General features: G+C 38.9%; 2 protein-coding genes across 5 annotated transcripts in view; both read right to left on the bottom strand.

Moving 5' to 3' along the window:
• The window catches only part of LOC131167993 (uridine kinase-like protein 3), a 53,291-nt gene that overhangs the window by 12,466 nt on the left and 27,481 nt on the right, over window positions 1-13,344 (bottom strand). For all 4 annotated transcript variants that reach the window (XM_058127133.1, XM_058127142.1, XM_058127126.1 and 1 more), the window contains one exon: window positions 2,026-2,086. In XM_058127133.1, coding sequence (XP_057983116.1) covers window positions 2,026-2,086 — 61 coding nt within the window. The remainder of the gene's footprint in view (window positions 1-2,025; window positions 2,087-13,344) is intronic.
• On the bottom strand, window positions 10,296-10,970 carry LOC131161566 (F-box/kelch-repeat protein At5g60570-like; the record flags this gene model as incomplete). The annotated part of the gene is made up of 1 exon (XM_058117407.1): window positions 10,296-10,970. A coding segment is annotated over one exon (675 nt), but the record flags the coding sequence as incomplete, so codon positions are not given.

Below are 13,344 nucleotides of genomic sequence, written 5' to 3'. Positions count from 1 at the left end.
TTTGAAGTGATGTAGCTTCGACAATGCAGGTAATGGGTAAAGAAAGCGATTCAAAGTAGTGAAGTCCAAGAGTCTCAAGTCCTGTGCCAATTGTCTTTCTCGTCTTCAGATCCTGAATAACCACAGAATCAGGAAAGAATGTGACAGAATAATTTAGTGACTTTGTAAGCTTACTAACTAACATGAGATTGAAAGGAGATTTAAGAATGTATAAAGCAGAAGAAAGAGACATGGAAGAAGTAGGATTTATTGTTCCTATCCCCTTAACAGCAATAGTGGATCCATCAGTAAGGGTAACTTAAGGTAGTTTTTAGGATACTTGAAATTAGAAAAGAAGTTGGTTGCACCTGTTATATGGTCAGTGGCAACATAATCAATAATCCAAGGACCAGTAGGAAGGATACTAGATGACATACAGACTATAGGATTACCTTTATGGGCAAAAGACGCAATGTGAGAAGATGCTTGTTGAGAATACTGTAGAAACCATGAATACTCCTCCTCTAATATAGTCGCAGTACGCAGTTCACTCAAACAAGTGATTAATGAAGGAACCATACTTTTGGGATTTGCAAACTTCATCCCAACATTCACAAACTCAGACCAATGACCATAAGATTAATTGTTGGAATAATCAGAACAACCACGAACAAGGTGACCAACCATGAACAAGTCACATATAAATCAGTACAAGACTGCCACAGCACCAAGAAACTCAGACACAGCCCCAAGAAAAGCAATTCACAGCACTGAAACCATTGGAGAAGTGAACCACTGAAACTACCATGGAGAAATCACCAACTAACTTATATAACACTGCCATAGCCTCACAAAAAACAGCTTATGAGCACTGTCACAGTAGCAGTGCTCCAAGAAAGTCACCAATGACTGTTACTAACACCAAACAACAACTGACGAATTACATAGAGTGCATGGTTAACTAAAGATAGAATCTTTGAGCAAAACACATGTCCAACAGCTTGATATTTTGGTATATGGAAGGAACTAGATCACTGAATCAAAAAACACAGCAAAACCCACTGTTTCAGACCCAATAAACTCAAACCATTGATAAACTGCTTCATGAAGCATCAAACAACCTTTCCTTGGGTGCCGTAATTGAGCAATTAAGAAAAGGTCATATCTTTGGGCAAAAAACATCACGAAAAACTCAAAAAACATGTTAATAGAGAGATTAGATCACTGCTGGACCATTTCAGGTCAAAACCATGCCTGAAAGTGGCTTCACGCATGGCATGTGAGGTCGGCCCTGGCAACCTTTATCCAGCGCATGAGGGCGCGTGAGACACTGCCTGGAGGAGGGATTTCAGTGGGGGGCAGATCGGCAGTGTCTGTGGGTGACTATGGTATTGGTTTTGACAAATCTATAGTGGATTTGATGTCCCAAACTGGCTGTGTTGCCCAGAAAATTCCAGTGACTGGTCTGAATTTCTGCTGCTGCTAGCTGTTTTCTAGGGTTATTGTATCGCTGAAAAATCTTCTATGACAATAGACATGCAGCGGATTTTGGGTTTTAGGCTTTGGTTTGATGGTGGTGTTAACACTTAGGGCTTAGGTTTCAGAATCATGCTCTGATATCATGTTGAATAATTGGGTAAAATGAAAGACCTAAACTCAATGATAGATCTCTCCCTCTATTTATAACATATGTCAAGTACAAATGGAATGACCACAATACCCTTACTAACTTCCACATATTACAAACCAAACTCTAACAATTAATAATAATACTAAATGACTAAATAACCATTAACAACATACATACTCCAAAAGTGTCACAGATGCACTAAACTAGAGTGATAATTAATAGTCCGCTAAACACTGTTGAATGATTGTCATAGAACATACAATGCAGAAAAAGAAACCAATGTGTAACTGACCGGCCATTTAAAGATAGACACCACAACTTCCAAATGAAAACTTAGAATTGACAATGGAGAGAGAAAGTACTCAAGAAGTCTTAATTAAGTGTGTTCCACCATTGGGATAAGATAATATCAGTACCTTCGAATTACAGAGACACCACATAACCTTTTACAGAAGTCCACTCCAGTATATACAGACCCTGCATTCACACCAAAAGAAAATGTTGCAAAAGCAGCAGGTTTGGTAACGCTGGCCAGGTGAATAAAACAATGGTAAAGAAACAAGTTGAGGTAAATAAATAAAAACAGGGCCAGAAAGAAGAACTGAGTTTATTCTAGAAGTCACACCACTAATTTTCTATATGCTGAGGAAGACACATACTAATAGATACCACCTAAATCGTATACTGAAAGAGAGTGACAAACAACATATTAAAAATTCAAGGTAGAGAATTCATGGGCTTTTGGACTGCACATTCCACTATCAAAAAAACATGGGAACAACACCAAAAACAACCAAGCCTCAAGTCCCCCTGTGGGGGGTCAGCTGCATGAATCCTTCTTGCTATCCTAGAAGATCTAGGTTAATATCCTTTTGACAAATTGATGGATGTCACTCTCTCAATCCAATTATTCTAGGACTATACCACCCCCACCCGCTGGCCAATGCCACTATTATTAACTAGATCACTCTTCACTAGTGCATAATTTGACTTATGTTGTCGCTGGCCGAGGCCCAACCATCTTAACCTCGTCTTCTTCAGATTCTAGGCCTAACTCAAAAAAAATATGTTCATCTATTACAGTTATACCACTCATCCACCTTAGTATTCTCATTTAGTTAAGTTAAACTTTTTGAAATAAGTTGTTTTAGTTTCCCGACATTCTAATCCATATGCCATAGCACTGTCCTATAGAACTTTCCTTTAAATTTGATGCCATTGTATATGATCAGACAGACACCTTCTCCATTTTACCTATTTTAATTCTTATGTATTACATCTTCAATTTCTCCTCGAATTTGCATAATATATCCAGGGTACCAAAATCTACTAGTACTATTAAATCCTCCTAACATGACTAAAGTACTTTAAATATATTCTGTCTTGTTCTATTTATGTTAGAACTTCAACGTTCTAAAGCTTCTCTCTGTGTAATTATTCTGCCTCACCCCTATTTTCATATCAAGACAATATCATCTACAAACAACATATATCATGGAATCTCATTTTAGATACTCACAGTAAGTCCATTCATTACTTGTACAAAAAGATGAGCACTCAAAGCAGTGGGCAACCACTGCATCATGCATTGCTTTCTAAAGCACACTGCACACTTCCAAATGCAAAATAGAGGATACAGTGGGGCTTCTTCCAACACCCCCCCCCCCCCTCCGGCGGTTAAATTACACTGACACACTCCAAAGTTTTATGTAGTAATTTACACTAATTCTATTTTATATCTTTAAAAATACAATTTTATGCATCAAAAATATTGATTTCTATTTTAGGTCCCTTTATACCATATTGTAAATGAAAAGCATGGCTTAGTGATATGCAATAAAAAGAGTTAATACTATTTCTGCACAAAAAATTAAAAAGCTCACATGCAATTTAAATTTTATCCTATCTATAGAAAAAAAAAAGTAAAAAAGTTAAAATTACTTCTCAAATATATCAAATTTCACATGCAAGACACGCATCATATACATAACTACAACATTTCTATTAAAATGCAAATAAATTAAGTATATATATATATATATATTTTTAAAAATCATTATTTCAGAAAATAATACTCTTAACGTTTTCAAACTTATTATCACATAACAACCATTTTATATAGAAAAAAAATTCATTAATGAATAGGAAAGAGAATTAAATAGAGAGGAGGACAAGATATCCTCCTAATACAATGGCAAGCAAAGAAACAAATAAAACAATTACAACAAAGCCCCTTTCCAATCCAACAACAACATTCAAAGAAAGAAACCCAACAAATGAGCACAAAAGGAAGCTTTGGAAGTAACTCTATCCCACAGAAAATGCATGGAATTTGTTTTGCAATTGAAGATCCTTGCATTCCTTTCATTTCACAAGGTCAAAAAACTGCACATCTCCATAAATTTGTTCCCCTCTTACTCCCCTCAAAGCTGCACCATCAGAAAAATATAAACGCACCAGAGCCTCCTTATACACCGAGAACAGAAAAATCCAAAGCTGCCTCGACACCCTGCACTGGTGAAACAAATGATTGTTGATCTCACTCGCTTCCAAACACATGACACAAATACTCAGATTTGTGGCCGTGTATGGTCCCCTAAATTGCAGCAAATCATTGGTATTAAGCCTATTAAAAGTCAGAGTCCACATAAAAGCCCTAATCTTACAAGGAACCTTGGAAGTTCAAGGGAAATTAGGAAAATAAGAACTATTTGGTCTTGTCAACAAATGGGAAAGAAAAGATTTTGTGAAAAATGAACCCGAAGAATCCCCAAATCCAAATCCTCAAATCACCATCAATTTGATGAGCAAAAAAATCCAGCATTTGCAACACAGTCAAATCCTCAACCTCTCTCATTGAGATTTCTAAAGAAATAAAAACCCAGGAAGAAGATCCTCCCCCCCCCCCCCCCCCAAAAAAAGAGAATAAAAATCAATAACTGATGCATTGTGCAAGAGAGAGAATGAGAAAACAAGGAAATGTAGATTCCAAAGAAACCTCAGCCACCCACACATCTTCTTAGAACCTAATGTGATTCCCATTCCCAACACAATAACAATTGAACTATGATGTGATAATGGTCGGATCGGATAATGAAGATGCACAGCGGAAATAAAAACAACAAGTGAATAAAAATACATAATCAGAATGACAACACAAAGATTTAACGTGGTTCGGCACAATACACTTCACAAAATGATCAACTCTCTCTCATATAAGCCCAGAATAACATATATAAAAGTTTCTCAGAGGTTTCCCCCCGTTTGCCCAACCACCCAACATTTAAAATTCAAAAATTCTGAAAAACTGCTCGCAGCCCAGGCGTCTCTCGTCGACGAACATAGGGCTTCGTCGACTAGACCAAGAAGACACTTCGTCGACGAACACAGGGCTTTCGTCAACAAATCCAGAAATCTGAAATCACCTGCTCTTGGTAATTACTCGTCGACGAAATTTAGAGCCTTCATCGACGAGCCTTTGCTGTCTCCTCGTCGACGAATATAGCTCCTCGTCGACGAGTCTACTGTGCTGCCTCCTTCATGTTTTTCCTTCTTCATTCTTTTCTTAAAGTATAAGAGCCACAAATAACAATTTCCACCTTGGCGATTATACGCCTCTTAAGAGAGTCCTAAAAATATGATCAGCTCCACCTTGAACTTGAAAACGTTAGAGGCTTGTCTCCCTTCAATCACTTTAAGATATGAAGCAAGTCCAAGCAATGCTTGAACTTCTCTGAAGTAACTGATTTGGTCAAAATATTTGCTGCATTATCAGATGTATGAACTTTCTCTAACACAAGTTCACCCGAAGAAATCAATTCCCGAACCCTGTGAAATCTCACATCAATATGCTTGGTTCTAGCATGATATACTTGATTCTTCGCCAAGTAAATAGCACTCTAACTATCACAATGCAGCACCACTCCATTTTGTTGTGTTCCTAGCCCTCTAACTAAACCAGTAAGCCATAAGGCTTCCTTTGCAGCTTCGGTAACTGTCATATATTCCGCCTCAATCGTGGATAATGCAACCAGAGACTATACCATGGATCTCCAACATACCGGTCTTGCTACAAAGGTAAACACATATCCCGTTGTAGACCTTCTGTCATCCATATCTCTAGCATAATCTGCATCAACAAACCCCATAACTGTAGGACAACTCTGTTGCTTGCCAAACATGATGCCATATCCCGATGTACCTTGCAAGTATCTAAATATCCATTTAACAGCTTCCCAATGCTGCCTTCCTGGATTAGAGAGAAACTTGCTCACCACGCTTACCGCATGTGCCAAATCTGGCCTTGTACATACCATGGCATACATTAAACTCCCCACAGCACTAGCATAGGGGACCTTTGACATGTCCCAAATTTCCTCATTCGAACTTGGGCAATCTGCAGTAGACAACTTAAAGTGATTAGCTAAAGATGTACTCACTGGTCTTGCATCAATCATGCTAAACTTTTCCAACACCTTCTGCACATAACCATCCTAAGATAACCATAATCTCCCTACAGTCCTATCACGGCGAATCTCCATTCCAAGTATTTTTTTGGCTGAACCAAGATTCTTCATGTCAAATTCCTTATGCAACAAATCCTTTAACTGATTCACCTCAGTTAAATCCTTTGCAGCTATCAACATGTCATCGACGTACAATAACAAGAAAATAAGAGAACCATCCTCAAGTTTATTCACATAAACGCAGCAATCATACTCCCACCGTTTATAGTCAATCTTGATCATGTAGGAATCAAAACGTTTATACCATTGCCTTGGAGATTGTTTCAGCCCATAAAGAGACTTCTTTAACTAGCAAACAAAATTTTCTTTTCCTGATTCAATAAATCCCTCTGGCTGTACCATATAGATTTGTTCCTCCAAGTCACCGTGAAGAAACACCGTCTTCACATCCATTTGTTCCAAATGAAGATCGTAATAAGCTACCAACCCCAACACAATTCTAATAGAAGTATGTCGTACCACTGGAGAAAAGATCTTATCATAATCTATTCCCTTCTTCTGTGAGTATCCTTTTGCCACCAACCATGCCTTGAATTTTTCTCCTTCCTTTTCTGAAATTGCTTCCTTCTTCCTATACACCCATTTGCACCCTATCGGTCTCTTTCCATCTGGAAGCTCCACCAAGTCCCAAGTTTGGTTCTTATGCAAAGATTTCATCTCCTCAATCATTGCTCCCATCCACCTATCTTTCTCCTGGCCGTGCACTGCCTCTTTGCAACAAGTAAGAAAAGCATAAGATACTAATTCATCAAAACCATACCTTGATGGAGGCCTCATAGTGCGTCCGGATCTTCGTATAGGAATATCGTTGACTTGCTGGTTTTCCAAGCTAGAGCTCCCTGCAACCACAGGACCATGATCATTTTTGTTGCCCTGAGCTTCCAACTCTACCTGCACAACATGTTCATCACTGCCCCAGCTTTCTGGCTTCTGTTTCTGATCATCAAACTCTTGAGTACGCTTCATCATAGCCTTCTCATCAAAGACTACATCTCTACTGATCACCACCTTGTTTGCTGTCGAGTCCCACAACTTATATCCCTTCACACCCTTTGGATACTCCAAGAAGATGCAACGACAAGACTTCGGATCAAGCTTAGACCTCTCCTCACTAGACACGTGGACATAGGTTGGACAACCAAATACCTTCAATCTGGAGTAGTCTACTGCATTTCCCGTCCAAACCTATTCCGCCACTTTACCCGCTAGTGATGCCCTTGGTGATCGGTTTACCAAAAAACAAGTCATACTAACTATCTCGGCTCAAAATGTATTTGGTAGCCTTGCATTCAATCTGAGACACTGAGCCCTATCAGCAAGAATCCGGTTCATCCGTTCTACCACACAATTTTGCTGAGGTGTCCGGCAAACTGTAAAATGTCTCTTGATGCCCTGCTCCGCACAAAATTCCATAAACCGAGAATCAGCATACTCAATCTCATTATCCGACCTTAAGTATTTGATTCTTCTCCCTGTCAGGTTTTCCACTTCAGCCTTCCAAATCTTAAACTTGGCAAACATACTAGATTTGTGACGCATGAAGTAAACTCAAACCTTCCGTGAGTAATCATCAATAAAACTCACGTAATACACATGTTCACCCATTGATGCAACTCTAACTGGGCCCCAAACATCTAAATGTACATAGTCAAGAATTCCTTTCGTCTTATGACTAGCTGAATTGAATTTTGCTCTATTATGTTTTCCAAGAACACAAAATCTACAAAATTCCAACTGACATGATTCAAACCTTTCAACAAATTTCTTTTGTGTAGTTCTTTCATGTCATGTTCTCCTATATGTCCAAGACGCATAAGCCACAAGATAGTCTCATCTGATTCAGCATCCATAGCTGCAACTCCACCTACAACAGTAGTTCCCTGCAACATGTAGATATTTTCATCCAATTTCTGCCTTTTCATTACAGTCAGATTACCTTTTAACACCGTTAAGACTCCACCTTTGGACTTGTAATTAAAGCCATTACAATCCAAAGTGTCAAGTGATATCAGACTCTTTCTCAACTCAGGTATATGTCTTACATTACACAATGTTCTTACAACACCATTAAACATTTTTATCTTTACATTTCCTATGCCAACGATCTTACAAGAAGCATCATTACCCATAAGAATTGATCCAGAGTTTACTAACCTATAAGTGCTGAACCACTCCTTGTTTGAAGTCATGTGATAAGAACATGCTGAGTCAAGTATCCAAGAGTTCATTAGAATATCCGACTCCGATGAAACTAATAGAACATCACCATCTACTGAATCCTCTTCTTGAATAATATTCACAGATTTTGAAATCCCTTCATGCTTATTGCCATTTCCCTTCTTCTAATCTGGACACTCCAATTTCACATGCTCCTTTTTACCGTATTTATAACACCGGATTTCTTTCTTCTTCTTGGATTGATTTCGGGATTTCTGATTAGACCCATTCTTAAACTTTCCTTTGCCTCGCTCATTACTACCTTTTATCACAAGTCCTTCTCCTTCATCACAAATATTCAATCTTTGATGAAAATTCAACAAGGCACTTGTTACCTCTTCTAAATCAAGAGTTTCTTTTTCCCACGTAAGAGTGGTCACAATATTTTCATAGGTATAAGTTGAGGGCTAAGGAATTTAACAGCATCAAAGCCTTATCATCCTCATCAAATTTCACATCAACTCTCACAAGATCACTTATGATTTGATTAAATGCATTGATGTGTTGATCTAGACTAGATCATTCTACCATATTAAGTCAATATAAACGCTGCTTAAGAAAAAGTTTGTTATGGAGGGATTTAGACATGTACTGACTTTCTAACTTTCGCCAGCTAGCCGCTGGAGAATCCTCCTCCATCACCTGATAGAGAACTTCGTCGGCCAAACTCAAGCGTATTGTAGATGTTGCCTTTGCTTTCAAATCTACCCGTGTTGTCTCATCCATTCCTTCCAGTTGAGTATCAAGCAGAGCCTTAGCCATTCCTTGTTGCACAAGAATGTCCTTCACTCTCCTCTGCCATAAACCAAAGTTTCCGGTTCCATCAAATTTAACGATGTCAAACCTTGCAAAAGACGATCCCGATGCCATAACAACTTCGCTCTGATACCAATTTGTTGTGATAATGGTCGGATCGGATAATGAAGATGCATAGCGGAAATAAAAACAACAAACTACCTAAGAAATAAATTTCCAAGGGCTAGCATAAGAAGCAATGCCACTACCCTAATATCCTACCCACCTGTATGCATTATGTACTTGCGTTTAATAACCATGCGCAACCTCTTGCAAGTCCTTGGAAATTTATGTCTTAGATTTATGATTATTTCTTTCCAATGTATTTGATTCTAGAATAAAATGCAGAGTTCTTTGCTAGATGAATTGCACTCTGACTGTCGTTGTGCAAAACATTCCTCACCTGCTTTATTCCAAACTCTGTCAACAAAACTTGAAGCCAAATCATCTCTTTGCTGGCTTCTATCACTATTACGTACTTAGCTTCTGTAGTGGATAGAGCAACAATCTTTTGTATATATGACATCCAACTAATAGTTATTGTGCCAACAGTGAACACATATCTGATGGTGCTAATGCGGTGATCAACTTCACTAGCAAAATCAGCATCAACATACCCTTGAATTTTCAAATATCCTTTGCCAAAACATAGGCACTTACCAATAGTGCCACGAAGGTAGCTCAAGATCCACTTCAATGCTTCTCAATGAGTCTTCCCTGGATTTGACATGACCCTACTGACAGCTCCCACTACTTGGCCAATTAGACCTAGCAAAGCGGATCGGGTCGGTTTATCCGTGACGGATAAAGCGAATTATCGGGTGAAAAAATCATAATCCATATTCAACTCATTTAAGTGGCGGATTAGGCAGTTTCGGGTCGGATAATTCATGGCGGATGGGCAGATAATCCGCCATTCTCAAATATAATTTTATTAATAATTTATTTTTATCATAATAATTTAAATTGTATACGATAACTTGCGATTAGTTTGTGTATTAACTTTTTTAGTAACTATATCAATCATTCAATCATTTATATTAATTAACAACTCCTGATTCATGCAAGTAAAACTGTACAATAAAATATAATAAATTAATCCCAATCCAACTCAAAATAGAAACTCAAATCGTGTGACTCGTGTGAGTCTAAAATCTAAACATTATAATAGGATACATGCCCTCAATTCTCCTCCATTGCCTGGTCTTAAGATCCAACTCCTCCCCAAAATTCAATGAAACAGTAGGACTTGACATCCCACCTATCACATAGAATTTTTCATCCATAAAAAATCTAGAGCACAATCTGCGTGGGGAGTGCATGTTGGGCAACAATTCCCATTTGCCCGAGGTAGAAACATACAGCTCTACCGATTTCAACACATTTCCATTCTTATCACTCCTTCCTGCAACAATAGCAATGGAACCAAAGCTACCTGATGCAAACAAACATCGAGGGAAATTCATTTCATCACACTTGACCCAACTGCGATGAATCAAACTATACTTCCAAATAGCGAAATCCAAAAATTCCCAGCCGAAGACCAGCAATTCACTTCCAATAGCCAAGGATTCCTTGTCTGCATGGTTGAAGCACTCATCACAAGGCAATCTCATCCGCCTCTTTCTCATGGGGTCAAAAGCCTCCCACCCTCTAGGGTCGCAAACCAAGTACACCCAATTTTCCACAATTCTCATCTTCCTCCGCAAGTCATAGAGAAGCCCACTTTTGATTAGTGAATTAAACCTTGTATTGAGACAAGATAAAGACGCATAATCTGACCTACAAGCCCGAGCAAGGCAATTCAATGCAACATCATCACAGAGAGAGAATCATTTGATCCAAATTTATAGCGATCATCATAAAATCCTCCCCCCAACCTTTCTCTCTCTAAAAAATTATCCAAGTAATATCTGTATGTCAAGTAGGAATCATGTAACAATTTTTTTGAACTACCAGTTTCTGAAATCATTTTTGACAAATCTTCGAATTATAACCCAAAGAAAAAATTCACACAAATTTTCCAGAAAAGAATGATCATAAGTTGCAAATGGTTATATCAGACCACTCCTAATCTCGAATAGGCTCCCAATAACTAGACAAAAGATTGCGATCCTTGTGCGCCATCATTTTCCATCTATTAATTCTATCCATCAACATAACAAACCAAACCAATATGACCATATTGTGGCATGAAAACCAATAAATGATGACGAACAGAGCTTAATCCTCAAAATTTTCGGCAAGGTGAACCTGCTCAAGCAATCAAAGCCGAAGTTGAAGCAAAAGACTCTCCGGCGAAGATTAAATATTATGGTGACACAACAGGAATATTAGACTTCCAACGGAATTTCTCAACAGTGCACAACCAATCTGCACAGGATTGTTTCGAAATTAAATCGACGCTGAATAGTAAAAATCCGAATTCTGATAGAAAAAGAACAAATACTCGATCAAAATTGCATAGTTATTATTGAATACGAATCAAAGATGACGCGAACAAATCGGATCCGAATAGAATCTATATAATTCGCCTTTGTCTCCCCGAAAAAAGACCGATTCTGGCGAGAGGCCCAAAGGCTGCCAAGAAATCCGACGAGAAATGAACGTTTCACGAACTAGAAAAGAACATGGACAAAAATTACGCACCGGCAAGGAAAACATGGGGGCTCAATAAGATCTCAGGAATCAAAGCACCGGACGAGTACGCCGTCGGCCATGGCGCCGAAATCTGGAGGGCGAGAGATCGAAGGGGAGGGGACGTGGTTTGTTTAAGCAGAGAACAGAAGAGAACAGAACAGAAGAAGGGACGGACTCATATGGGGCAGTGGGCTTTTATGGGTTAATATTTAATAATGTAAGCGGGTTGGCGAATATCCACCGGATAAACCCGACCCACTAAGGGGGCGGATATGAAAATGAAAACTCATATTCGACTCATTTAACAAACGGATGATTATTAGTTGGTTAAAACGGGTCGGATACGGTTCGTATTAACGGATTTTTATCCATTTTGCTAGGTCTATGGCCAATGTTTGGTCTGGTACAAATCATGGCATACATGAGACTTCCAATGACTGAAGCGTAAGGTACCTTAGCCATGAAGTCCTTCTCTTCATCTATCTGGGGAGCCTGATCCTTGGAAAGACAGAATTGACCGGCCAATGGTGTACTTACCACTTTGGCGCTACTCATGTTGAATCTCTGCAAAACACAGCTAATATACTCCTACTGAGATAACCACAACGTTCTCGGTTGCTTATCTCTAGAGATCCGCATTTCAAGTATCTGCTTTACTGAACCCAAGTCCTTCATATCAAACTCCTCCGAAAATTGCTACTTCAATTTTCTGATCTTCTCTATATCTGGTCCTACGACTAGCATGTCATCAACATATAGTAATAAAATGATATAGCTAGACTGATACCTCTTGAAGTAGCAACAGTGTTCAACATTGCACTTCTGAAAATCTTTCCTATGCATAAATCCGTCAAAATTTCGGTACGATTGTCTGGGAGCTTGTTTGATACCGTACAAACTCTTCTTCATTCTGCACACAAGATTCTCTTTACCTTTCACTGAGAATCCTTCTAGCTGGTGCATGTAAATCTCCTCATCTAGATCACCATGAAGAAATGCCATCTTCATATCCAACTGCTGGAGATGTAGGCCCTCCAAGGCAACAATGCTTAAGACTGATATGATGGTTGTTAACTTTACAACTGGTGCAAAGATGTCGGTGTAATCTATTCCTTCCTTCTGCTCAAAGCCTTTGACTACCAACCAATCATTGTATCTCCTCGAGTCATCATGCTTCTCTTTGATTCTGTACACCCACTTGTTGTGAAGAGCCTTCTTACCTTTGGGCAACTTAGTTAGTTCCCACGTTTTGTTGGAGGTGAGGGACTTCATCTCGTCTTTTATCGCAAGCTCCCACTTGCTCGAATCTCCCGCCTGACATGCTTCCGCATAGCATTCAGGTTCTCCTCCATCTATAAGAAGTAAATAATCCTTATAACTTTTATTTGGTACATGGAGCCGAGAAGATCTCCTAAGCTCCGGAGCTGGAGTAGGAGGCAGTGGTGCAACAATCTGCTTCACAAGTTCCTCTGCCTGAGGATTCTCGTTATTTTGCCGAGGATTCTCGGTGTTCTGCTGACATGTCCTTAAATCTTCTTAAACATCATCCACATTTAC

The sequence above is a fragment of the Malania oleifera genome, chromosome 1 (assembly GCF_029873635.1).
Source record: "Malania oleifera isolate guangnan ecotype guangnan chromosome 1, ASM2987363v1, whole genome shotgun sequence".
NCBI lineage: Eukaryota > Viridiplantae > Streptophyta > Magnoliopsida > Santalales > Ximeniaceae > Malania > Malania oleifera.
Note: the sequence above shows the minus strand (reverse complement) of the source record. Positions and strands in the feature narration are given on the sequence as shown.